Source organism: Exophiala spinifera, assembly GCF_000836115.1.
Source record: "Exophiala spinifera strain CBS 89968 unplaced genomic scaffold supercont1.4, whole genome shotgun sequence".
NCBI lineage: Eukaryota > Fungi > Ascomycota > Eurotiomycetes > Chaetothyriales > Herpotrichiellaceae > Exophiala > Exophiala spinifera.
The window spans coordinates 2,673,228-2,698,962 of record NW_015622516.1 but is presented as its reverse complement, the minus strand read 5'-3'; the positions used below and the strand labels follow the sequence as shown (position 1 = coordinate 2,698,962).

General features: G+C 50.9%; 12 protein-coding genes across 12 annotated transcripts; 8 read left to right on the top strand and 4 right to left on the bottom strand.

Moving 5' to 3' along the window:
- Window positions 1-4: 4 nt before the first annotated feature.
- Window positions 5-418, bottom strand: PV08_06180 (uncharacterized protein; the record flags this gene model as incomplete). The annotated part of the gene is made up of 1 exon (XM_016380518.1): window positions 5-418. The coding sequence occupies one exon, from the start codon at window positions 416-418 to the stop codon at window positions 5-7; it is 414 nt and encodes a 137-aa protein (XP_016236345.1).
- A 709-nt stretch (window positions 419-1,127) lies between these two features.
- PV08_06179 (uncharacterized protein) lies at window positions 1,128-2,226 on the top strand (the record flags this gene model as incomplete). Its single annotated transcript, XM_016380517.1, has 3 exons — window positions 1,128-1,229; window positions 1,292-1,729; window positions 1,789-2,226. 3 exons carry the CDS (start codon window positions 1,128-1,130, stop codon window positions 2,224-2,226), a joined length of 978 nt encoding a protein of 325 aa, XP_016236344.1.
- Window positions 2,227-2,977: 751 nt separating this feature from the next.
- PV08_06178 (histone) lies at window positions 2,978-3,510 on the top strand (the record flags this gene model as incomplete). The annotated part of the gene is made up of 3 exons (XM_016380516.1): window positions 2,978-2,987; window positions 3,154-3,399; window positions 3,455-3,510. 3 exons carry the CDS (start codon window positions 2,978-2,980, stop codon window positions 3,508-3,510), a joined length of 312 nt encoding a protein of 103 aa, XP_016236343.1.
- Window positions 3,511-4,525: 1,015 nt separating this feature from the next.
- PV08_06177 (uncharacterized protein) lies at window positions 4,526-8,029 on the top strand (the record flags this gene model as incomplete). Its single annotated transcript, XM_016380515.1, has 1 exon — window positions 4,526-8,029. The coding sequence occupies one exon, from the start codon at window positions 4,526-4,528 to the stop codon at window positions 8,027-8,029; it is 3,504 nt and encodes a 1,167-aa protein (XP_016236342.1).
- A 1,265-nt stretch (window positions 8,030-9,294) lies between these two features.
- Window positions 9,295-10,527, bottom strand: PV08_06176 (uncharacterized protein; the record flags this gene model as incomplete). The annotated part of the gene is made up of 3 exons (XM_016380514.1): window positions 9,295-9,467; window positions 9,526-10,460; window positions 10,505-10,527. 3 exons carry the CDS (start codon window positions 10,525-10,527, stop codon window positions 9,295-9,297), a joined length of 1,131 nt encoding a protein of 376 aa, XP_016236341.1.
- Window positions 10,528-10,675: 148 nt separating this feature from the next.
- On the top strand, window positions 10,676-11,773 carry PV08_06175 (calmodulin; the record flags this gene model as incomplete). The annotated part of the gene is made up of 7 exons (XM_016380513.1): window positions 10,676-10,799; window positions 10,949-11,007; window positions 11,099-11,155; window positions 11,210-11,225; window positions 11,285-11,410; window positions 11,463-11,675; window positions 11,739-11,773. 7 exons carry the CDS (start codon window positions 10,676-10,678, stop codon window positions 11,771-11,773), a joined length of 630 nt encoding a protein of 209 aa, XP_016236340.1.
- Window positions 11,774-12,102: 329 nt separating this feature from the next.
- Window positions 12,103-13,176, bottom strand: PV08_06174 (uncharacterized protein; the record flags this gene model as incomplete). The annotated part of the gene is made up of 3 exons (XM_016380512.1): window positions 12,103-12,197; window positions 12,249-12,353; window positions 12,408-13,176. The coding sequence occupies 3 exons, from the start codon at window positions 13,174-13,176 to the stop codon at window positions 12,103-12,105; spliced, it is 969 nt and encodes a 322-aa protein (XP_016236339.1).
- Window positions 13,177-13,724: 548 nt separating this feature from the next.
- PV08_06173 (uncharacterized protein) lies at window positions 13,725-15,661 on the top strand (the record flags this gene model as incomplete). Its single annotated transcript, XM_016380511.1, has 3 exons — window positions 13,725-14,020; window positions 14,069-15,505; window positions 15,568-15,661. The coding sequence occupies 3 exons, from the start codon at window positions 13,725-13,727 to the stop codon at window positions 15,659-15,661; spliced, it is 1,827 nt and encodes a 608-aa protein (XP_016236338.1).
- A 600-nt stretch (window positions 15,662-16,261) lies between these two features.
- PV08_06172 (uncharacterized protein) lies at window positions 16,262-17,269 on the top strand (the record flags this gene model as incomplete). Its single annotated transcript, XM_016380510.1, has 1 exon — window positions 16,262-17,269. One exon carries the CDS (start codon window positions 16,262-16,264, stop codon window positions 17,267-17,269), a length of 1,008 nt encoding a protein of 335 aa, XP_016236337.1.
- A 697-nt stretch (window positions 17,270-17,966) lies between these two features.
- On the top strand, window positions 17,967-19,259 carry PV08_06171 (uncharacterized protein; the record flags this gene model as incomplete). The annotated part of the gene is made up of 4 exons (XM_016380509.1): window positions 17,967-18,009; window positions 18,104-18,450; window positions 18,562-18,626; window positions 18,734-19,259. The coding sequence occupies 4 exons, from the start codon at window positions 17,967-17,969 to the stop codon at window positions 19,257-19,259; spliced, it is 981 nt and encodes a 326-aa protein (XP_016236336.1).
- A 310-nt stretch (window positions 19,260-19,569) lies between these two features.
- Window positions 19,570-21,446, bottom strand: PV08_06170 (uncharacterized protein; the record flags this gene model as incomplete). Its single annotated transcript, XM_016380508.1, has 4 exons — window positions 19,570-20,541; window positions 20,599-20,754; window positions 20,805-21,211; window positions 21,272-21,446. 4 exons carry the CDS (start codon window positions 21,444-21,446, stop codon window positions 19,570-19,572), a joined length of 1,710 nt encoding a protein of 569 aa, XP_016236335.1.
- Window positions 21,447-23,394: 1,948 nt separating this feature from the next.
- On the top strand, window positions 23,395-23,990 carry PV08_06169 (uncharacterized protein; the record flags this gene model as incomplete). Its single annotated transcript, XM_016380507.1, has 2 exons — window positions 23,395-23,704; window positions 23,761-23,990. 2 exons carry the CDS (start codon window positions 23,395-23,397, stop codon window positions 23,988-23,990), a joined length of 540 nt encoding a protein of 179 aa, XP_016236334.1.
- Window positions 23,991-25,735: the final 1,745 nt, after the last annotated feature.

Genomic DNA, 25,735 nt, shown 5'->3' with positions numbered 1-25,735 from the left:
ATAATCAGAACAACTCCTTTCCTCCGCCACCACCGGTCGTGTTTGCCATCAGAGCGCCTTCTTTCTGCACACGGGTCACGTAGCTTCGGTTCACAACGTTCCAGGCGTCAAAGTACTTTTCCATACAGGCCGTCAGGCACTTGTGTTCGCCGGACGAGAGGGTGGAGCCGGGCGGGTTGGACACGCAGTGTTCAAAGCAGTTCTCGTTGACTTTCGAAATGAGGTAGCGCGCGTTGGCGACATTGGATTGCTGGCTGATGGCGGTTTGGAGTCGTTGGAGCGTGGCGCTGCCGCTGCCGGAGCCTGAAGGGGACGATTGACTCAATGGGGAAGAGAATGCGGTTTGATCTCCGGATGTGGACGATGAAGAGGAGTCTGAAGAAGACGAGGAGCCGCCGAAGAGGCCGCCGAATGCCATTGTGATGTGAGGTTGGTTTGCTGGAATAGAATAAAGAACAGAGAGAAAGAGAGAGATGTAGGCCCGACGTGCGGAGGGAGTAGCTTTGAGAGATCTGAGATCGGGGTTATCAGAATACCGAGTGTCTGCACTCCAGAGGTGTGAGGTTGGATAGAGTGCTAGTTCCGAGAGAGACAGGCGAATACTAAGGCGTTCAGGACACCAGTCGAAATGCAAAGGACCTGGGGTGATGGTGGTTTAATTCCTTGAAAGCTCGAGTTAGTAGGGCATTGCCGAGCATAAGATTTCTTAACTTTCGTCAACGCCTGGAACGGCAGGTTGTGCGGGCGCTGGCTCCCTAACTTAAGGCTCACTAGGCTGCTCGTACGGTACTATAGTGAGGCTGACTATCCAACTTAGGCAGCGAATAGGCGCTCACAGAGGCGTCGGAGGCGCGCAGCCCAGGGGAAGAGAAGCGTGCGCCACCAACACTCTCTCCGCACAGCCTGGCCGTGTTTTATTTGTTCCACCTGCGTGTGTCTACTCACCCAAACCTGCAGTGGACACGCTGGTGGTAACCATACAACTCCTGGGTTTCACCAAGTCGACCATTGGCAGAGTCCCGACTGATTGACTAGGACGAACGTGCCATGCAGTGCCGGTGATCTTCCAATTTTCGTCGTCATTTTTCCCTCTCTGATCCCCCATCCATTGAGTTGTTGCTCGCAAGATGTGGCTCTCTCAAGCCTTGCCGTCAATATGCCTGCTGGTTGCATGTGCAGTTGGCACACGGGCAGCAGTCGAGGCTGATGCGTCCATGAAAAGTATCCCTGTATGTGCACCTTCTTGTTGCCATGTCCCGTTCCTGTTTCTAAATCATGATGCTCCGTTTAGCTGCGCACCCATAGTCTGGCTCCTCCATACCTCGACTCTGACATGTCAAGTCGGTGGTTCGACTTTGGCGGCGACACCATCATACGAGCGGACCAGTATATCCGACTGGCTTCCGACGTGCCCTCTCAGTCAGGATGGCTGTTCTCGAGAATACCGCTCACCGCGACAAATTGGGAGGTGGAATTCGAGTTCTCCATCCAAGGGAAGGGACATTTGCACGGCGACGGGTTCGCGCTGTGGATTACCAAAGAGAGAGGCCAGCCAGGTCCGGTATTTGGACACGCCGATCGATTCGAAGGGCTTGGGATTTTCTTCGACACGTACAAGAACAACAGGCCCGGCGTTGTGTTCCCCTACGTGATGGCTATGCTGGGAGATGGGCAAACAACCTACGACTCAGCCAACGATGGCAAGGCGAATGAGATTGGAGGGTGCTCGGTAAGGATGAACATGAAGAGTAGGGAATACTACTGCTAACGGTGTTCCTTCATTCACAGGCACGAGGATTGCGTGGTGCTTCGATCCCGACCAAAGCCAAACTGACATACTTCCAAGACAAGTCACTGTCGCTGCAGTTACAGTATAAGGCGACTGATTCGTGGATCGACTGTTTCAGCCTGGAGCCAACACCAAACATGCCTCTGAAGCTCCCCAACACTGCTTATTTAGGCTTCAGCGCGCATACTGGAGAACTTACGGACAACTTTGATATCATCAGCGTCGAGACCAGGAACTTGTACAATCCAGTTGCCGCAAACTCTGCGATGAATGCGGCCGCGGCCAACAGAGCGAGTGCGCGTGGACGGCCTGAGAAGAAGAGTGGTGGTGGCTGGGGTTGGTTCTTCTTCAAGCTGATCTTGTTTGGTGGAGTTGTTGGCGGCGGTTATGTGGGCTACAACAGGTATAAGCAGAAGCAGCGATACACAGGATTCTAGCAGACTCCATTGTAGCACGTGAAGCCAGACCAAACGTATAGTAAATGACCAAAAGTTTCCCAGTGGCCTTTTGTTGATGGTCGGGGGGTGGGTGAGAAGTATCGACACTCATCAGATCTCAAACTATGTGGGGGTTAGAGCTATACCCTACAGGGATTTGCCTGATCTCTATACATGCATGGAACTTGTCTTGGTGAGAAGTCGTCGTGCAAACCATGTGATCTGCAACAGGAATTCTCTTGTTTGGTACTGTCCCTTGTGCCTGGTGAGCTCCGGGCGCAGGCATGGTGTGTCTGCATACCTAGGTATCTCTGCATATCTCAGCCTTGTCCCTTGGCCGAAGTTCACCCCGCAAGGCTGTCGGGATTATCGGTCACGTGAGATCATCAATGGCTATTGATCTTGCAAGTTTCATCACCGCCAATCACAGGCGCGGATTGTTGTCTTGTTAAAAGTGCTGGAATTGCGACGCTCCAAATCATGATCCGCAGTCTGTGATCCAACGCTGCCCGTGTTTGCCTTGCAAATCACTGCTATTTGCCGCTATTCCCGATCCATCGTTCACTGTCTCTCTGCCTTTTTCCCCTTATATCTCTCATCCCTCCATCCGCTCTAATTCTCTCTCTTCTTCTCTACTTTTACCTCTCTCTCCCCCACCAATTTGCTCGTCGCGTACCATCAACGTCCATCAACCAACCATCAACAACTCATCCAATCTAACACTTTTCATCTCTCAAACACCTCAATCAACATGACTGGACGTAAGTAATTCCCTCACAACACTCAACAATCGATTATTGGGCATGTTGGCGTCGTTGCACCTCACCTTCGCTTCCGCTGTGCTGACGCCACTTCACGTCGACACCCACCCACACATACCCAGACACAGACATAGACCACAACAACGCTAACATGTCTTCTACGCAGGCGGCAAAGGTGGCAAGGGCCTCGGAAAGGGAGGTGCTAAGCGTCATCGAAAGATTCTTCGCGACAACATCCAGGGCATCACCAAGCCTGCCATCCGACGTCTCGCTCGCCGTGGTGGTGTCAAGCGTATCTCTGCCATGATCTACGAAGAGACTCGCGGTGTCCTCAAGTCCTTCCTCGAATCAGTCATCCGTGATGCTGTCACCTACACTGAGCACGCAAAGAGAAAGACCGTCACTTCTCTCGGTAAGTCTGACACATTATAGCGTGTTGAGAGCTGCGAAACTAACAAATCCTCCAGATGTCGTCTACGCCCTCAAACGTCAAGGCAGAACCCTCTACGGTTTCGGTGGCTAGGCTCATTCGCCTGCCTAGATGCTCGCATCGAGTCGTCTGACCGCACCTTGCTGTGTTTTTATGGAGCTAACGGAATGATGAAAAGGCGTATGGGTATTGGATTCACGAAGACATTTGACACTGGGGGTTTCAAGGGGGTTTCTTTCACAGAGGGGAATTGTATTATTGCTGCTCAAGAAAGGAAAGATATCGAACTCATCGTGCCCACCCGTTGATAGACCTTCGGCTATCAAGACACATAGTCAAGTGTAACAGAAGCAAACTTCAATTGAATTGAATTGAATTGATCACGTTCAGTAAAGAAGCTCCTTTTGCTGTTCACTTGACCGGTTTTCCCGTAAGATGAAAAGGTGTAACCGCGACTCTGCCGACACGAGCAAGCATTCGAGAATTTCTCAGCTAGACAGGCACCTACGGGTGGTGGGAGGCTTCAGAAGCAAATCTCTTCAACTAATACAAACAGGGAATAGAAGCGCGAGACACTGCAAATACTCGACATGATGCATCGCCGTCGTGGTCCGGACATCTGACCCCGGCGGCAATGCGGTGCAAGGCAGCAGGAATTCTTCAGGGAGGGCCAGACACAGCGAGGCGTGGCTGAGGCCAGTCGGGACAGGCGCTGGGATCCAGTTCTAGGCGCCCTCGTTTAGGGAGAGTCAGTACCCAGCACTGTCGTCGTAGGCGGGACTCGATAGGCTGGAGGAGCCGGGGATCTAGTTGCGAGTGCCAGTCGTAATCCACGTCCAGCAATAATAGTGCGGGTGTGGCGAAGCTTGCCTCGAATAGGAACCCAGGCAACAGGATTCTCAAGGACTTCGATATACGCTGCACACCCCGCCCCTCGCTCAGCTCCAATTATATGGCTCAACATCACGTCGACTACGACCACAGCTGGGACAGTCTCGTCTACTGCGTCGCCCTGTGAGATACACCACAGTTCACCTCTTGCATGGAGTGACACGCCAGAGAGGAAGCATCTCGTTGGAAGTCCTTGGCGTCCTTATCAGCCCTCGACATGTTTGCACGACGCGGCAATCGTCTTCAAGGCCTGTCGAAATTGTATTCCGACGCCAAACAGTCATACGAGAACACCAGAGTCAGTCCGGCCGTTGCGTCTATCACCGAGTCACCAGAACTCAAGGAACTGAGGCGCGGCTTCCAGATTCAACAGGATCGATTATTGGCCTGGGGCTTACATTGGGCCGACAACGGTCCGCCAGACTCTAAACACGCCGATGTCGACATCGACAAGAAAATCAACGAAGCTGGACTGGGCGATGTCGTCAGTAGTGTAATTACCGAGATCCAGGGCATCACCGACGAAATTAGGCGGATGGGGGATCCCATGAAAAGATCCGAGAAGAACTTGGCCGCTCTCAGAGACCCTGAATGGACCGTCCACGAAATCCGGACTCGCAAGGACTTACTAAACAGACTAACAGAATGCTTGGATTTGTTATACAGCCTCGAAGAGACGAGAGCCGCAGACGAGAAGAGCGATGTAAAAAGACAAAAGCACGCTCATGACTCCTCTGAAGCGAGGTCGAATTCGGATATCTACGATCACCCTCTTCACATCGACTTTGGGAGCCTGGAATTCAACGAGTATGCGGCACAAGCGGCAGACCCTCCACCATATGATCCCTCGAGTGGTGCCGCTTCGATCAAGGAGAGATCCACCGCATATTATCGAACTGCTTCTCAGCCTGTCCTGGTCGACTACTTGCCCGCAGACACACCCTTGTACATTATCGGAAGTGCTGACGATGTGTTCGAGGTGCAGGAGCTGGGCGAAGAGCTGTGCAACAACATCTCGTTGTCGTGGTGCGGCCATCTGAGACTATTGGGATTTACAATCAACCCTGCTGGACCACGTTGCGCCATGGTCTATGCCCTGCCAGAAGGCCACGACCACCAGACCTTGCAACACCATCGAACACTGAGCTCGCTCATCACCGCCACTGCAAGCGATCTGAGCCACGATGCCGCTCAGCCGCCGTTAGAAGATCGATTTCGACTGGCGTATAACTTGGCCTTGTCCATCATGGGCTACTTTGCACGAGGAGAGACTCACCAGCATATCAATGGCAGCAACTTCCTCGTCCTGGGCTCCAGTGAACATAACCCTCGGTCAAAATTATCCACAGAAATGAGATCGCCATACCTGCTCCAGTCTTGTCAGGACTTTTTGTCGCGGTCTGAAGCGCCAGAGCCATTCGCAACACATATTTATAGACACCCCGAGCATGACTCTCGTCTTTCGGAGGTGGTCCCCGCCTACGACATCTACAGCCTTGGACTACTCTTACTCGAAATCGGTCTCTGGATGCCACTTTCTCGATTTTGGAAACCGAAATACAACCGTGCCTTGTTCATGGACAGAATGCAAAGGGTTTACTCGCCGAAGCTCGCTTCCAAGTGTGGAAGTAGGTATATGCGCGTAGCGAAGCGGTGTTTGGAGGCGCCGACCGAATTGCAGTATCGGAACAACTACGAGGATGCGGGATCGTTTATGTTACAAGTGCTAAAAGACCTCCAACAATGCTGTGCTTTGGATGAGGATGCACCTCCGCCCTCTGACATTGAAACCTTTGAGCTCTTGTTGATCGAGCAGATGTATAAGGCTGAAACAAAGGCTGACGAGCAGAAATCCAAGGCCAAGATGGTGGACGACGAATACAGACCACCTCTCCCGAGAAGAGCACTTTCAAAACGAAAAATAGACGCTATTCAGCAGCCCGTCCCGGTTGAAACACCTTTGCGAAAATGGCCCCAAGTCGATATTCCTCAGGAAGATCTTGACACATGGAACACGACTCTAATGCCGAAGCTGGGTAGAATGCTCCAAAATGCACTAAAGGATTGCTCGGAGTCTTGTAGTCTGAGTCTTATGATGTTTGGATCGGCACCCGAAAAGGCTAGGACCACAATCTGCGTGCAGTGTCCACAAGTCGCCAAAGTTCGTGATGTTCTTCGACAAGGCTTGAAACTGAAGAAGGGCTGGGGTCTTGTCCTCCTGAACGGCGAGGTACGAAGAAGCGGCAAGGGAAGAACCACCAAGTGCTCCCACAGATCACGACGACAAAGCTCAAGACCCGGGACAAGAAGACGCCGGGAGCAAAAGTTTGAGCAATGCCCAACGAATGGCGCGAGTATTGGCGCATACAAGGACGATGAACATCTCCCGCCCGTCTCTTTCGGTGGCACCATTCTCGTGGATGGCGAACCATATGGAATGACGGTGCATCACATGCTAGATCCTCCCAGCGATGACGAAGAAGAGGAAGATGCACGGGGCACACTCGAACACCCCAGAAGGTCCGCTGGTGATCGCCAAATTCCCAGCCAGTTCCCATCAACCGACGACCTGCGTTACATGCACTCTGGGGACGACCTTTCACGCTTCTCCGATCTGGAAATCTCTGACGAGGATTTTGATGACAGTGACGATGAAAGTCAGGCAAGCACCATTCGACCAGACTATTCGATTATGGACGCCGACGGCAATGAATTCTGGTTCTTGGAAGATTCGACCCCTGAACTTGATGAAGACGATGGTTCTGACAGAGATGATGCCTCGTCTTCGTCCAGCGATGATATAGATGACGCCGCCAGCATCGGTGACAAGATTGGTATTGCACCTTACGGTGACGACGAATTCTGCGTGACACAGCCTGCCATGGATGATGTCGACGAGGACTTTTTTCCTAGTGAGGAAGACCGCGACGACGACCACCTAGCGAGCCACACATTCGGCTATGTCTTTGCGAGCAGTGGTATACGCCGAGTTGTCCGAGGCGAGATGAAACACGAAGTGGATTGGGCGCTGATCAGAATTCAAGAGGATAGGCTCAAGGCCGAAAATGCAATGCTCGAAAAGACCACCGTCACCGCATTGTCGGCAAAAGGTCGAAAACAGATTTCTCGAGGGCAGCCGCAGCCGCAGCCGCAGCATCCCGTCTTGACCAAGATCACACCCCTTTCAAAACTGTCTGGATTGCAAGTCCATTGTCGTGGGCGGAGCAGTGGGCTCAAAAAGGGCAGGATATCCCAAGCCATGGCTTTGGTCAAGATGCACGGTCGCGAGAGCTTCAGTATATCATGGTGCGTCGAGGGCGGCTTTGGTGTCCCGGGAGACAGCGGCGCCTGGGTTTACGATCCTGTTTCGGGCGCGTTGTGTGGCCACGTATTAGCGTGGGGCGATCGAAGTCGCACGGCGTACATTGCGCCGATGGAGGTGTTGTTTGATGACATCAAAGGGCGATTAGGTGCACAGTGCGTTGAATTGCCGGTTCCCGAGGGTCAAGAGGTTGAGAAGGACATTGCTTCATCAAGCCACCTTGCTGCCGCTGCAAAGGGCGTCACTGTCTGCGTTGAGAGTGGTGGTACCACCACCACCACCACGGGAGCAGGTGGAGGAGAAGATGTCGTGGAGAAACTGAGACGGTTGAAGATTGAGTCGTCAAAGGAACCAACTACGTCGCTTAGGACACTTGTCGTTGCACCGCCTGTGTCGTGATTGAGAGGTTTGTTTTGTTTTGTTTTGTTTTGTTTTTAGAGTCTATGTTAAAAATCACAGCGACCGGGGTTAGTCTGATGTTTGTTGAAGGGGAGCGAGCCAGTTTTTGAAGAGTGACACTCTATCTGAGAAATACATATGTAGTATTCACTTATGCGAGACTTGTTCACCTCCTCAATTTCATCCATGGGTTTCTAGTTTTGGCTGAGATATCTCCTTGCGATACCATTTTATTATCGATTGTTGGTCGTTTTTGGTGGTTAGGGTGAGGTAGGTAAAGGTAAGTGACTCCTTCTCTCGGTTCGATACTGAGTCAGGCCGGACAGAATCACAAACGGTTGTCCAAGGCTAAATTAAATAGTCCAGGCAGACGACGAAAGGAAAAGCACAAGCAAAAGGATAAGGACAAGGAATATCACCAAGTCACCTTGGCTACTTGCCTAAACTACATACAGTATCCATCTCACTTTGTACCGACTGTCGGGTACATCGGAAAAGAATGCCACTGTACGGTATCTACGGTATAACATATAGTACACGGTACACGACTCACTCCTCCATCAATCGAGTACCTTGGGGTTGGCTGTAGACAAGCAAGATCGATGGACGAAAGAGGGTCTGCAAGATTGAAATCGTACATCCATACCCATCGATTTTCGTCTTAATTCCTTTTCCCTAGGCCGCTGCTCCAAGTTCCCGATCCTGAGGGTCTTCTAACCTGACAGGACGGAATCACTGGCCTACCAAGGCTTCACCCAAGGTCCCATATCGACCGGCCACCGCAGCTTCAAACTAGAGTATCTTTCCCCTTTGTACGCTTTGCCTGGGCAGGTTGCACTGGCGCGCGGTGTGGAACTCACGCCCGGATCAAGACTATCCTTTGATAGCCTGATACCCATTTACCACCTGCTGGGAGCATAAGAAAAGGTAGTCGAGGGATATTTGAGGGGCCGTCGAGGGCCTTGTCGGATTTGGGTTTGAGCCTTCCGAGCCTCCATTGCTAGAACAAGTGCTCGCCTTGCCTTTCATGCAGCGACCGTTTGCCGTCTGTCTGTATGGTTTCTTTGATGCTATGATTCCCAGCATGAGGAAAACTTCTGCGCCGGACTCCCCAAGCTTTATCTCCGGATATGAGCCCAGGTCTTCATCTCTGTCAGATCGACACAGGCCTCACTTGCACTCCACCACATGTTGGAGCAGGTCGTGCTAGCATTTGTCTTTCATTCTGAGATTTGGCTCACGGTTGATCTGTCCTTGAACGTCACTTAGAGATCAATTGGGGGCATGCCCTTATAAATGCCGAGGCAAATGGGTAAACGTTCGGCATCGACGCCAGGAATCTCAGGGTGCCGTCCGAGTACGACTTTGAATTTGTCATTTGGCTCGTTGAATCCTTCAAGAAGGATTTTCTGGAGGATTTTCTGGCCGTGGTGGGGGGCTGGGTGGTGAAGTAGATGATCGGTTCTTCGGTTTGATCAATAATAGGATGAACATACCGACAACGAGGAGGATAAGCAACAGCAGAATTTTCCGCTTTGTGTTGCGTCGTTGGTAGTTGGTGGCAACAACGAGCTCCTTCTCGGCCCCCTTAACATCGACCGCCATCCTCTCCACGTTGTAGTCTATTCGATCCAGCATCGTGCCCTGGTCGATCACCATGGCTTGGAGATCGCGGAAGATGTCGGCCAGCTCAATAATGCCCTTCGCGATATCGTTGATTTCTTGTTCCCTCTGTGCAATGGCAGTGTCGTTTCTTCCCAAGCGCTTCTGTGCGGTCTGCTGTAGCGTTGACTGACTGAGCCGTTTATCCACTTCTGACTCCATAAGAGCTGGATCCGTATAGGGATTCTGTACGGGAGTCACTGACCGGCCGATTGGCGACTCGAAGCCCCCAAGCGCGCGAAGTTTGTTCAAATAACTGCTTTGCTTCTTTCTGAAGGTCGCGCTGACTTCTTGAACTCTGGAGGCCAGAGCGGTTTGAATGTTCTGGGCCATGACCTCGTCTCCCCTTTGTAAGTTTCCTGTCTGCCTGGACTCTCCAACCATCTTCTCGATACGCTTGATTGCTCTCTGACATTCCTGAAAGCCTCTTGTAATCTCGGTCGTCAGACTCTCGATCTCTCTCTCCTCCTGCTGCTTAACTGACTCATCGTCGAAGCCGGGGAGAACGTGCTTGGAATGGAGCTTGTCCAATTTGGCGGCTTTGAGAGTGATGTCTTTGAGGATGTCGGAAACTTCATCTTGCACGTCAATCCACCGAGGCGGCAGCAGATCCATCTCTATCACAGCGTCTCCATCGTTGTCGAATGCGCCAGCGGACATGAGGCCCCTGGTCTCTTCGGACCCTTGGTCGGCGAAGCCATTGGAGCTAGCTGGGTACCTGGACCTCTTGGCCGGATGGTGTGTATAGGACTGGCGGTAGGAGATGTACCTGGGCCTTGTCAGTGTAGTCCATCATGCGATGGAGAAGCATACAGATTAGTGCGATCTCTCCACATCTTCAGTCCTTAGAAAGTCCAGCACCTCATAGGCGCGAGTCGAGTGAATCGACAGGAGTAAATCGCATGCTGGTGATAAAAGAGCAAATAACGAATAGCAGCAATAATCAAAGAAGCCGTGAATGCACGAGAGCGACAGGATATCGCAATGACAAGTGGTTGTTTCTCCCAAGCATTGGCTACTGCGCAGGCAACGGACATGCCAACTCCATACAAGGTCTTGGTGGGACGGAAAAACAATACGCCGAGTGCCCCGAGATCCTACGACAGTTGTGAGTTGATTGCTTGCCTGCACCCACTCACTGTAAGGGGCCAAGTCCAGGATCAGGTTCACTGCATTTCACCTTCAGCTACTGTCATAATCCAGTCTTTCTCAACGAACCCCCTCCCTGATACCTCACGACACGTTTTTACCCATCAGTGGCCCTCTACCACTCTATCGCGACAACTGATTCTTCCTTTGCAAGACTCCCCAATATGGTACGCGTGGCTTGTTGACTACCCCCCAGCTTGCGGCTGCAATTGTGCAACTTAACATGTGTTGTCATACACTGATGCCGTGGTTTTGCAGGCGGATTCTCTCACCGAAGAGCAGGTCTCTGAGTTCAAGGAGGCCTTTTCTCTGTTCGTAAGTGCAAATTCTTGTTTGGTCTATGTGGCCAATACTGACGGTGCTTTGCAGGACAAAGATGGCGATGGTGCGATGCGCTGCTGACACTCCTGGCGTGCCCCCCACGAGGACTGACCAAGGCCGCAGGACAAATCACCACAAAAGAGCTAGGCACCGTCATGAGGTCTCTGGGCCAGAATCCTTCCGAGTCGGAACTACAAGACATGATCAACGAAGTGGATGCAGACAACAATGGCACCATTGATTTTCCAGGTACGCGACAAGACATAATAGTTCGAAGGTGGCATCGGCTTATACGAGACAGAATTCCTCACAATGATGGCTCGCAAGATGAAGGACACCGACTCTGAGGAAGAAATCCGAGAAGCCTTCAAGGTGTTCGATCGCGACAACAACGGTTTCATCTCGGCGGCTGAGCTTCGTCATGTCATGACCTCAATTGGCGAAAAGCTCACAGATGATGAAGTCGACGAGATGATCCGAGAGGCTGACCAGGACGGTGACGGTCGCATTGATTGTTAGTATCCTAGGGTCGAATATATCCCCGGAGCTTGGACTTGCTAACATTTTTCCTGTTCAGACAACGAATTTGTACAGCTGATGATGCAGAAATGAATGATGACAAGCAAACAAGTATGCGCAGCACGAATCTTTGAGAAGTTTTAGAGCGGCTAAATGGATCGAGTGTCTCTCCTCCAATACCACGGGCCGAGGAGTAGCGCATCTTTCATTGCCATAGAGCCGAGTAGTTTCCCAGCAGAGAACTTGCAACGCAAGAAGAAAACAATCAGAGCTATTCCCATTCCTATCTACGTTCGCCCTTCCGAGCCCAATCCCTGTGAAGCTAGAATTATTCGTGGGTATCATAGGTTGTCGTCAATTGAGCAGTCCATGGTCGCACCAATGGACCCGATGTGAGAAAGTGTGTACGCGTCGAACGGTCCTCAATGTGACTGTAGCCAGTTGAGCATCTGTTGGAATGCCAAAGTTTGAGCTTCTTTGATGGAAGGTGAGTCGTAGTCTCCGTACACGGCGAAGCCTGGAACGGTTAGCTACACAACCTTTCAGTCAGAACATCTTCGCGACCTACCATGTGGCACCGCTGAGTACATCTTAACCTCGTGCTCAACATTGCTCGTTGCAAAATCTTTCTTGCCATCTTCCAAGATTTCTGCTGGGAAGAGTGGATCGTTTTCTGCAAGCCGTCAGTCTAACTTACATGTTCTAGAGGTACATCAGCACCACTTACCGACACAGACCATCGTCAGAGGAGCCTTGACAGCCTTCAAGTCTTCACGAGTCACGAGTGTTGCGTGTGCCACCGCACCTGCTTTGATCAAGGGCGCTTTCTTGAGCATACCTGCTTCTTCATCTTGGGTAGTTGCCCCGACCTTCACAGTATCCTCATGCTCTGCTGCAAGGATGACAGTATACTTTCCACCGAAGCAGTACCCAACACAATAGATGCCATCACCGTGTGCTATTGCGTCTGCGTACTCGTCTTTGGCTGACTCAATGACCTTGCGCAGGATCGGCAAAACCTTTTCTGGAGTCTGTCTGGCGAGCCACATATCGACCAGGAAGGACTTGGCAGTTTCTGCGGCTTTCAGTTTGAACTGCTCAAGGAGCCCAATGTGTTCCTCAGCAGGAATAGCTGTCGAGTTTGGTGCCGGGTCACCATTGAACTGGTCGGGCATGATTACCACGAACCCCTCTGATGCAAACATGTCTGCTTGCACCTGATTGTTGGTGGAGTGTACGCCGGTCCCAGCGGTGAGAAGAAGGAGTAACTTAGCTGGAGAGTTGGGATAGTCCGGTGGTTTCGAAATGTAGACATCGATATCACCAAACTTTGACATCTCACCAGACGGTTGGCGATTATCTGGATTCGGTCTATCCGTGACACAGTGCTCGCCCATGCTAGCTCCCGTTTGAGCCTTGGAGTCTTCGTTCGATATCATGGATGGCTCCATGGCATCGGTTTCAGGAGCCTTGGTTGCAAGCTCGGGATCAGACATTACGACTGTAGTCTTGTGTTCGTCGCTTAGATATTTGCTTCCTTTAGCACCCTTTTGGTTTACCTGAATATTGGTCAAGTCCAGAAGCAACAAATCTGCGAATTTCACAGATGTGCACACCTAAGGATAGTGCAGGCGTGGAAAAGTGTCCTGAGTTTCTTTGGTGGCGTTTCTTCCAAGGCGAATAACTCGCTGTTTTAGTAGCATTCCTCTCGACGACTTCTGGTGCCTGGCTGTATCGAGGTACGATCAATTTTCAGGCTCAAGGGAATCAGCTTCGGTGACGAGGAGGTCTAAAGTAGAGACGCATACCGTTTCTTATGCTCAGCAATAGTTCCGTGGTTATTGAGCACGCCGATGACAATTGCGAGGACAAGATCAAAATGCCACTAGGCCTAATTCAGCAGCACTTTACACGCGACGCGTCGCGCGGGGATTTCCAGGCAAACGCAGCCTACCGTATGTCGCCACAGCCATAACACACGAGTGTCTTCGTCCTCTTCAACGTGCGACAACAACCATCCGGCAACCCGACACTATCTACAACCATGAGCTCGAATCCCGCTGCTGCGCTTGCGCGCATCGACGCCGGCTCACTTCAGGACATCTTTGAGGAGAAGCCCGGCCGAATCCAACAACCTGTCATGCAATGCGTCCAGATCAAACCCATCGCCGCCAGTGCTGGGGGGCAAGAGAGACACAGAGTGATATTCAATGACACAAGAAATTACATCCAGACCATGCTGGCAGTGCATCAGAATCATCTCGTCGAAGAGAAGATTCTGCGTCGTGGCGTCCTCGTTCAATTGCTCGGGTATACTGCGAACAAAGTCAAGTCGAAGCGGTAGGTGTGGCCTTCCTCGTTCTACTTCCGTGCTGACAGAAGCTGTAGTATTCTTATCGTCACGGAGATCAAAGTCCTAGAAGAGTTCGGTGAACACGAGAAACTCGGAGACCCCAAGCCCTTAGAAGTCAAACCCGAAGATGAAGAGAAGCCCTTTCCTACCGCCATCTCAAGCAATGGCTTCTACGGTGCCAAACAAGAGACACCAAAACCAAGCAGACCTATGCCCAGCCACCCGAAGCCGTCTTCATCGAGTGCTCACGCCAACATCTACCCCATCGAAGCAATCTCCCCGTACTCTAACAAGTGGACTATCAAAGCTCGCTGCACAAGCAAGTCGGACATCAAAACATGGCACAACCGTAATGGTGAAGGCAAGCTGTTCAGCGTCAATCTTCTAGATGAGAGTGGCGAGATTCGTGCTACTGGATTCAACGATCAGTGCGATATGTTGTTTGACCTGTTCCAGGAAGGAAATGTCTACTATATTTCCAGCCCCTGCCGAGTGACATTTGCAAAGAAGCAGTTTTCGAATCTGCCCAACGACTATGAACTACACTTCGAGAAGGACACTACCGTTGAAAAAGCAGAGGAGCAGGATGGAGTGCCTCAAATTCGATACAATTTTACCAGCATTTCCGATCTTCAATCTGTGGAGAAAGACACCACAATCGATGTTATCGGAGTATTGAAAGACATTGGTGAGACGTCACAAATCACTTCCAAGACAACCAGCAAACCCTACGACAAGCGAGAACTTACCTTGGTTGATAACACTGGATATTCAGTGCGTCTGACGGTCTGGGGCAAGGTTGCTGCAAATTTCGATGTTCCACCTGAATCGGTGGTGGCCTTCAAGGGTGTCAAAGTCTCCGACTTCGGTGGACGGAGTCTCAGTCTGCTCAGTTCAGGTTCTGTGACACCGAATCCTGACATGGAAGAAGCACACAGACTCAAAGGCTGGTACGATTCACAGGGCCGTTCGGGCAATTTTGCAACACACGCCAATGTTCAGGGTGCTTCTGCTGGGACCGGCGGTCGTAGTGACCCCTTCAAAACCATTTCGCAGGTGAAGGAAGAGCAACTAGGAATGTCAGACAACCCAGACTTCTTCTCCGTGAAGGCATCAATACAATACATCAAGCAAGAGAACTTCTGCTACCCATCGTGCTTGTCCGAAGGCTGCAACAAAAAGGTCGTTGAGATCGATCCCGGTCAGTGGCGATGCGAAAGATGCGATAAGACGTGGGAAAGGCCAGAATACCGCTACATCATGTCCGTCAATGTCAGCGACCACACTGGCCAATTGTGGGTGAGCTGCTTCGACGAGACGGGTAGGATGATTATGGGAAAAACAGCAGATGAGTTGATGGAGATCAAGGAGGTGGATGAAAAGGCCTTGGGCGACATCTTTTCTGAAGCGAACTGTAGAACTTGGAATTGGAAGTGCAAGGCCAAGCTGGACAGTTTCCAAGAGCAACAACGGTAAGCGGTTTTCATAACCACCCATCCATGTTTGTCAAGCAATATTCTGACTTTGAGACCAGGGTTCGCTATCAAATCAACTCGGCGTCGCCCTTGAACTATGTGACTGAGTCGCAGAAACTTATCGACTTGATCAAGCAGTATGGAACGGACTAAGAAGATATGTGCTGCCACGAACGAAGCGTGTGTCTGGCATTGGGGGGAGTGCGTTGTGGCGCCATGCACTGGACATCGATACCTATTGATGCCATAGAATGAAGAAGAATCCCTGGCTCTGGACGAAGCCCACATGCTGGCTCAGTCAGTTGTATGTATGGAATGAAGTACAATCAGTAATGGAGCTGTACAATATGAGCACCGAGAATTTGAATTAGTCATCCAGTGCAGAGATGGCAGTCACGTGCGTCGATGCTAGCCGACGTGACGGCATCGTTGCCGGTGCTGTCCTGGGTCGCTGATTTCGTTCTGTTTTGCAAATACCAAATCTTTTGTTGCATTGCTATGCTTCCTTCATACGTTGCTTTGCCTCATTCAAATCGTAACGCAACTAGATATCATTGACCTGCGCGGCTCGACTCGGGACCAATACAGGCACGATCTCACCTCCATTAGCAATCAAGACTCTTCGGCTAAATACCCGATTCGTCTCCGCATCACTAAGCTCAGGGTCGCCATCGTTATTCCGTTTATTTGTTCCTCTTCCAATCCTTGCAAGCAGCGAGACAAGCAGCATTTCCCATCCCAGCAGCCTCCAAAATGGCCACTATGCGCGCGGTCGATATCAAAGGCGGAAAGGGCGGCATTGACGCGCTGTTCATCAATGCTGAGACGCCAAAGCCGACACCGAAGGGAAGCCAGGCGCTGGTAAAGGTCAAGTACTTCGGTCTGAACCGCATGGACTTGCTCCAACGCGAGGGCTATTACCCGGTGCCTCCCCAGGCGGGACCCATCATGGGAGTCGAGTTCTCCGGCGTGATCGAATCTTTCGGGAGCGCCCCTGAGAGGGGATTCAACGTCGGTGACGAGGTGTTCGGCCTCGCGTACGGTGGTGCATACGCCGAGTACATTGCCGTCAGCACACATATGCTCGTGCACAAGCCCAAGGAACTCAGCTGGGAGGAGGCCGCGGGGATTCCCGAGACGTGGATCACCGCGACCCAGGCGCTGTACCTCGTCGGCGAATTCAAGCCTGGCATGAGCGTCCTGTGGCACGCGGGCGCGAGCAGCGTCAGCATCGCCGGCATCCAGCTTGCGAAGGCCGATGGTGCGAGCGCCGTGTACGTGACGGCCAGCACCCAGGAGAAGATCGACTTCTGCAAGACTCTCGGCGCGACCGAGGGGTTCAGCTACAAGGAGGGGAACTGGGCCGAAGCTCTGCTCAAGTACACGGATGGCAAGGGCGTGGGCTTGATTGTCGATTTTATCGGGGCCGGGTATTTCAACCAGAACCTCGATGCCGCGGCGCAAGATGGCCATATCGTCCTTCTGGGCATGATGGGAGGTGGCGTCGTCAAGGGAGACGTGGACGTCAGTAGACTCTTGAGAAAGCGGCTGCGGATCGAGGGAAGTACTTTACGCAGTCGCGATGAGAAGTACCAGGGCCGTCTGAGGGATATGCTGGTCGAGCATGCTTTGCCGAGATTCGTCAAGGGCGAGTTCAAGGTGCCCGTGCAAAAGGTGTTCAAGATGGAAGAGATCAAGGAGGCTCATGCTCTGCTTGAATCGAACCAGACCATGGGGAAGGTCATTTGTAAGGTGGAGTAGGGAGGAGTGTGTGTGTGTGTGTGCTCGGATGAAGTCACGAAGACGGCCGTTTCTATGTCTATGACAGCAAACATGTAAACGCCACCGCTGACTGATCCGCGGTAAGGATCGAAAATGAAACGACACATGTTCCAGTTATACATACATCTTTTGGAAGCCGAACGTTGTATTTCCCGTAATCTGCGCCACCGGTTTATATGCCACCGTCGAGAATCTCCGAAGCTACACGCGCGGGGAGGAGTAAGTAGCAAGCGCCTAATAGGGCAATTCTCCAAGAGCCAATCGCCTCGACGATGGCGGTGGCCGATGCCGTCGAAGGATGCTAGACAAGGCTGGCTGATTACAAAGATGATTTCTATGCCATGGCACCCAATAGCGTCGTGTTCTGCGAGTGAATAAAAAATGTCGGATGTCTCGTATGCTTGTACTACCATTGCCTCGAACGAGACAAATCGAATTCCACGACGGTCCATCAGATCAGCGAACATGCAAGGACCGCTGAGTAAATTGTGGTTTGTAATTAAGGTAGGAACATACTGAAGACACACAAACTCTGTCTATCTTTGTGACTCTGGTCCTATAAAAGTATCCAATCTGTCTGTCGAAGTTGAAGAGTGTCCTCATTCTACTCCAAGACACCGACCAGAATACTACTTCCAATTTCATAACAAGAGACCAAGTACCTAGCCGAAGCAGCATGCCATCGATCCTGCTCTTTGGTGTCACGGGCCTTGTAGGCTGTAAGTACCGTCCCTCCAAGGCATAACGCAAACCGCCGTCGCCTCCTGGTGACGGATGACACTGATGTGTGAATTGTTCTGACAAACATTGAAGCTCACCTTGTGCTCGCCCTGAGAGACAAACACCCCGAGTTACCAGTGACGGTGTTCCTGCGAAACAAGAGCATCGACACCTATCTGTCCGAAACCGCTCGCGTGAACAGAATCGTCCACGGCACGTTCGACGAAAAGGACAAGATCTCTGAGTTGTCTCGGGAGCACGATATTGTTATCAACGTCGGATCTTCGTGGGATGTCGGACTCAGCGAAGCAATCGTTGACGGGCTGAAGAAGCAACCCGACGACAAGAAACCCATCCTGATTCACATGAGTGGTACGGGCAATTTCGTGGACAAGACGTGGACAGATGGTGCGACCCATGAAGGTGTCAAGGTCTGGAATGTATGTTCTTTTTCGGTTTTCGGTTTTCATCTTCTTGTTTTCCCCCCTCTATTCAATCAGTACTTGTGATTATTGGCCGACAAATTCTGACATGAAACGTTGCCGATGTAGGACGATAATCCCGAGGATATGAAGCTTATCAATCCTGACATGCTGAACGGTGGCCCCGATACTGTGTGAGTGTTCCTTATTCCTCCAGCTGGGTATCATGTTACTCAGGCACCATCACTGTCATCCCGAGAGGAGATTGTTTTGCCTTGAATTGACTTATCTTTTCCTTTAGCGTCTTGAATGCCGGCAAGGAAGGCAAGATCACAACTTACATCGTTTTCCCCTCCGGAATTTACGGCGACGCCGCTGGTCCCATCCCAGCTCTCGGTGTAATTCAGCTGATCTTCCGCGAAAAGGCCGAAGAGCTCGGATTCGTGCCGTACGTTGGCGAAGGGAGCGCCGTGTTTAACTGCCTCCACGTCAATGCGATTGCGCCGTTTATGCTCCTGGTTCTCGATGCGGCAATCCACGACGCATCCCCGCGCGGATCAGTCTACGAGCGATGTTTCCTGATAAGTGGCCAGAAGATATCGTGGAAGGATACCGCTGCGGCTTTTGCAAAGTCGTTACACGCGGAAGGGGTCATTGTGAGTCCAGAGGCTAGAAGTGTGACGTTGGAAGAGGCCGGCGGAGGCGAGCTGCCTATGCTCATGGCGAGCAATATGAGCTTTGTATTGCCCAGGTCAGAGAGACTAGGATACAAGCATGAGGAATTGGGGATCGTGGAATATCTGGAGGGGCAGAGGAACAACAAATGATGTGCAATTGCGTCGTGTCTATAGAGATAGCTATACTGTGGGAAAAGTGCCTTGTGTTGCTAAATTCAAGTGCGAGTGAATAACTCTGCCACGCTGACTGGACATGGTTCTGCGCGTGCAGCTTGTTGTATTTGAAGTTGCGGCTCGGACTTAATTAGGGGTTCTCAGCCTTGTCGCCAAGGTCAACAAGGCCGCAGCAAAAGTTAGGCAGCTTTGACAGCAACCAACCCGCGGAGTGTTGGTATACGGCTTGAGAAAATAATGTGTCCTCAAGCATGTGCTTTGATATGCAGGAATTTTCTTTGTTGGTTCATGACCGCTCAGCCGTGCCCGTCTCTGGAAATAGTCCACCTAAGAAGTCCCTCATAGCCTGTTGGACATCTTTCAGCTCCTGATCTTCTTCGGTCACGACATCATCGTTCAAGCACATCTGTCCGGGAAGCTCTCTCTTCTCTTTGATATAATGTCGGTGTAGGGTGCTATCTATCTGATCGGCATCTGTGACCATGACGAAAAGAGAATTGGAGGGGTCCACAACTATGTACTGGTACCGCATGATGGCTTTGACCACGATTTCCCGGTCAGTTTGCTGAGTCTCCGCGTGAGGCAGGAGCGGTCCAAGCCCCGCCTGAGTCTGTTGAAGGAGGTTCTTGAGCAGACAGTCGCCGCACTTGGGGTTTTGGCGTGACAGCCGGTCATGGATCACTGCTGCGTTGAATGTAGGATTGGGATTGGAAGTTTCCGAGTCATCAATGTCAAATCCTGGTGCGAGACATTCGGACACCGAGAATTGTGAGCAGTCTGCGTCTCTGATAGCATGAGGGCCATCTAGAGACGTCCAGAGGGAGTCGGTGTTCACAGCGGGAGCCTCAAGGCCGGCCTTGGTGAGCGCCGCAGGTACATGGTAGAAGATCTTGCGTCGGAAGGATACTTTATTCGCATTCTCTGCCCCGGCCGCCAGATCGGCCATGACCTGCTGTCTTTCCGACCAAGACAAAACTCCACCGCGGTTGACATCACTTCTCAACATGATGTAGCTCCAGATCAGAGCCTCGCGATGCCGCTCGATCAAGTAGTGATTGGTGACGTACCAGGAGTAAAGCTGAAACCCGGGTTCTCCTCGAAAACGCCGATACACGCTCCTCAACTCGGGCCCGGGGAACGCTTCGATCGCCTCTCGCATAACGCTGCGAGATAGAGAGTGCCCGAAGTGGCTTTGACCTTTGCGTTTTCTGGTACCAAAGCGCTTATTGAGCAGCCATGAAGTGTAGATAAGATAGGGCTACAACAGAGAACGTATATTAGCAGGATAATTAAAGAGTTACCAGGCTTTACATACCTTCTCCCCAAAACGCTTCGCATCCACGTCAGTAGGCTGTGAAACAGTGTTATAACCATTGGTCTTGAAACTAAGCACTGGCCCAAATAGAGGAGAATATATGTCGGCAGGTGCGTGCTTCTGTGTGAGCAGCATATCATCCGACATGGCAAAGAACTTAATTCACGTGTCAGTTTCAAATCCCAAGCTCAGTATTTATCAAGAACCGGACTTGCCTGGTCAATATCGGACTCAGTATTAAAAATTTGGTTCTCCATTGTCAGAGAATTAAAGGTAGGCAGGCAGGCCTTCTTGTCTGCTTCAAATAACTCCTCTTGGGCAATAACCTGGACAAGCTTGGACACTTTAGGGTCCTCAAGATCGAGCCATGTGGGTTGCTGTTTTCGAACCGGTGAATCATTATCGTAGATCGCATTCACTAAGACCTTGATGTTGTTCATGAAATGGCCGGCATTTTTTTCGATGCTGCGAAACGAATAGCGGAGCTCATCCCAGTCGCGGTATCGATTTACACCATGGGATTTGATCCATTCCCCCACGGGATCATTTAATACAGAGTTCTCTTCCCATGGTCTGATGGTCTTCTGAAACTCATCCTCCGAACCGTTGACCCCTATAGTGTCGTGTTAGTAAACCTCATCTCCTCAATATCTCGCCTCAAAAGCCAACTCACATAAATAGACAAAATCGACTTTGGGTTCTTTGAGTTTGCCCCATTTCTCATCATCATATTCACCTGTACTGACCCAGTCATCCTCCCAGCCATGCAAGACCTCGTTTTCGACAGCCTTTTCAAAGGGTACGAAGGTGAAGTCCGGAAGAGTTTCGGCCAGCGCTTCAAGGGACATGTGCTCCTCACTTTCATGTGACTCGGAAGAGCTGGCGTCATTCTCAGAAGGTTTGTCGCGCAAAGCGTCCTGCTCTGTGACAACATCTTTCTGTGTTTCCAAGGCTGTGGTCTTTTCCAAGGCATGAACGGTCTCCGTAATTGCCGTGCCGTTTGAAGATTCTGCTTCAAATGGAGGATTAAGTTCTTGTGTCTCGTCCTCGATGAACTGAGGCGCTTCTTGTGGTTCCGGGTTTTCACCAGCCCGAGGTGATTGCTCAACTGGCTCAACTGGAACAGCGGGATCGGGTTCGTTGTTCCAAGCTTGGCTGGGAGCGTCTGTTGATTTCAGGATAGGTGAATCTCCAGGCTTAAATTCGAAGTCATCAACTGAGGGCCTTTCTTCTCCCAAGGAGAACGCCCTTTTTCCAGACTGCTCTAAGAACCCAAGACTAGAGGATAGGCCTTTGCCGTGCAAGATGTGTCTGTTGTCGGCCCGTGAGGCTATTCAGGTGCTGACTCCGACAACCACTATAATTATGAGTAGAACATTTCGCCGTGCCCTCGCTTTTTTCCATTGCGGCTTCTGTAGAGTTTTTGAGAATGATCTGTCCCCCGTATACTTTCCGAAAGCTGGATTCATGGTTAGATCTCCTAGCCGAGGCATCATCCCTGAATAAATGTTATACCCGGGGATAACAATATTCTCTTCACACCGTCGTGAGTCTTTCCAACTCTTCGAGAAGAACGTACTTTAAGTCCAGACTCTTGGGACGCTCGTAAGGGTGATGGCGAGACTCTTTGCTCGTCTCATCGCAGTTGTATCATTTACCTTGCTATTGGATACTCTTAATCCCTTCCTGAAGCCTTAGGCAGCATTTATCAATCGGAGTTCCTCGCATGGGAAAGGCCCAGTACGATGCATGGAGTCGTAGATTCATTCTCAACAAATTCTGAGTGGAGCCTGTCTAGTTTTGGTGGCTATTGATGTAGAGTCCTAGAAAGTCCGCTCCTAAGATAGGCTCACGCAAGAACTATAGCCTGTAGGTGGTACATCAGACCCACTGTCTTCATCGAAAATCCCAAGAGGTACCCTTTCTTGACTTCAGAGCACACGACACGAGCTGAACACGCGACACCTGCTGAAATGGTATGTACGGCTTGAAACTTCTCCCAGGAACCTTTCATTAGTTCCACATCGATCCCACCGCCATTGACATATACGAGAAAGTCAATAGCAGACTATCATTTGAGGCTTGAAGACTCTGTCTCGTTGCCCATTCGGACACCAGTTTCCCCATTCAGTGTGGTACAGTGGATCACATTTGGGCGCTGGCAAAGAACACAACACTTTCCAGGGATCCAAGAGTCCTCAAAGACCCAATTTCATAGTACGCTCCACCTGATGGAAGATCGCAGTACCATTTCTGAACATTGGCAAACCGGAGCTGCAAGGTAAGCCCTAAATGAAGTGCCACCACAGTACGGACACGGCATGCACATGCTGTGGCTCCAGCTGGCAATCAAATGCAATCGTCGGTGAGAGGTCTTCCTAGTCCGGTCGTTCTTGCAAGGGCAGAAGGAAATTGCCGCCGAATCGAGAATCTCACGCTGCCTCGTGAGGATATCTAGCTTCGCGTTTCTCCCTTGACCAGAATCCCATTGTTCTTCTTTAGTTGTTCATTCTTTCCTAAGATTTTCCTCCCTCGTTTCGTGTCACCAATCAATATGAGGTTGAGTGCACTTAATAGTCCTCTGGGACTATCATGGATCTTGCTGCTGTCCCTCATTACAAGCACCATCGCCGTCGGTCCTCCTGTACCCCGGGGTTTTAGAGGGTTTAGGGATTTTGGCGCTTTGGGGCGCCGAGTGCGACCAAAGTATTTCCACACATTCAATTCTACTACACCAACCAGAGATACCAGAGTGCCAAGCCCAAATGGATAGCGTTGAAGGAAGGAGATGGCTACATGGTCACCGATGTGACTGAAGCTGCCCAGTTCTACTTACAGAGGGGCCAACTGATAACGAAGCAAGGGCAATTCGTCCATCTAGACGTTGCCAACGGTTATGCAATCTTCAAGTCGGAGAAGACTCCCCAGGACAAAGGTGTCTCGTGGAGAGTGGATGGCCAATACTTGGAAGTTTTTGGACCTCGCTTCAACGCATGCGGGAGACGGAAGGGATGCACCTGTCTTAGTCAAGATGAGAACATCTTTGTAGAGGCTTCGAGACACCCACCATTTCCATGCCGTCAATTCGTCATGAGGCCGAATCCTGGTATGATATTATTCAGCACAACATGCTTTCGGGTGTATCATGCTGACTTTTCACAGGCACAAGATCTCTTCCCTCACCGACTCGGCCAACGCCGGCTCAGCCAGTTTCTACGGCTCCATCAACTGCTGTCTCTCCCATTTCTACACAAAATACGACGCCTCCTCCAACGACCAGGACGTTCCCCAGTACTACTGGAGAGCCCACGCCAAACCCTTCCTACGATCCTGACCCAGAGCTACTTCCGCGCACTGTTGGTTCATACGTGGATGACATGGATGAGATTTGACGTACAATCTTGCAACTAAGGGTCTTGGGATTATCGATTGCCAACTGGTCGGAGTATGGCCGAAAATTAGTAATGTCTCAGATAGTATGCTGCAATCGGAGTTGACAATATTCTCCAGGAGGGTTGGGCGTTTCCGGACAAAGAAATAGACTGGTCGAGAACTAGACTTCGACAATGCAGTAATTGGGGATTCAAGTAGACTGTATCAGCCAGGAAGGGAAAGCAGGCACACGAACTTAACATGTGTTGATCTTTTGCCATCCAGAAACGGAAAGTAGTCAAGTGCTTTTCACATGTGTTGTTCTTTTGCCGTGCAGAAGAGGAAGGTGGTCAAGTGCTTTTCATGCACATGTGTTGTTGATTCCTTGCCGTGCCCACGTCGTAGGCGCCACGGTGGTGGCCGCCTGAGGCTGAGGTCTCCCAACATTTCGCACATAGACTTTGCACTTGAAGAGGGAAGCATGGAAAAACTTGTTTGCCATCCACTTCTTCTGCAAGCCCATCAATAGTGCGCATGGTAGTCCACGAGACATCAAAAGCTGAGGATTTGATAGATGGGAGCTGGTTAACTTTGGCTTCAAGGGGTTCATGATGGTCTAACCGCATTAGGTAGGGAAGAAACCTGGGATCCACCCCGCGGTACCAACGGGCTCCACCAAGTAATGGCCACCGTCTTTTGAACCGCTACCGGTTCTAAAGGTCACACCAATTCGCTGGTCCAGCACCAAGCAATAGGTGTGAATCTTCCCTCCCTCTCTCCTGCATACAATCTCGGCACAGTATTTGTCGCCTTTTCGGAGGTCCTCAACCCATGTAAGATCGACTTATCCCGGCCAATTCACCCAGGGCGATTTTATTATTGTCTTCCCGGGCCATTAGTCGGGCAACGAGCTTGAGTCCTTGCACCTCTCGATGAGATTCAAACACCCAACTGCCAGATCTTCCCAAGATGTATCGACGAGATTTTGAAAAGCAGGCTGCCCTGGATGTGCATTTGACCAGTAAGGAGCGTTTCCCCTCGGCGCCTGATCGAATACCCAAGGTGCTCCTTCGAATCACCCTCACCAGAGAAAATGTCATAAACTTTCTCTGTGTTATTCTCAACGACTGGTGCCGGTGTTGGACAGTCTATGAGTGCCGGCGACGACAGTCACCTCTACAGCATGGAGACTCCAAAGACGATGGCGTCTGGCCTTGCGGGAGAACCCGTCACGCCTGGATCGCTGATAGCAACAAATTTCTCCTTCTTCCCACCAACCACTCTCGCGGGATCTATGCATTCTATACAGAATCCTTTCGAAAACAATCTTCACATCGGCACCGCCCAGTCCTGGATGCCAGATACGATACCGTTGCCTTCTTCAGCCCCATCACCCTTTCCAGCTACACCACTGAGCACTTTTCCAACTTGAAATGTCCCTTTAATGAATGAACCAAATGTCTCGAGCGTACGCTAACTACCACGTGGGTGAATCGCCAAAGATTGTGTAATAGATAGACACCGAAGCGCTAGACGCGCAATAAACTGTACTTTAATCTAAGAATGCATTACGATGACCATCTCTGATTTATGGGGAATACTTCAGATGCGGACCTTGAGCTTTCCATATTACGGCAAAGAAGGAATCATGTCCTCGACTTCTCATCTTGGACGATGTTTCTATAGACGGAGGAAGGCGAAATGGTACCCAGTGATTGAAACATCTATCGCTTTGGCATGACAATCCAGTTGTGATCAGAAGGCA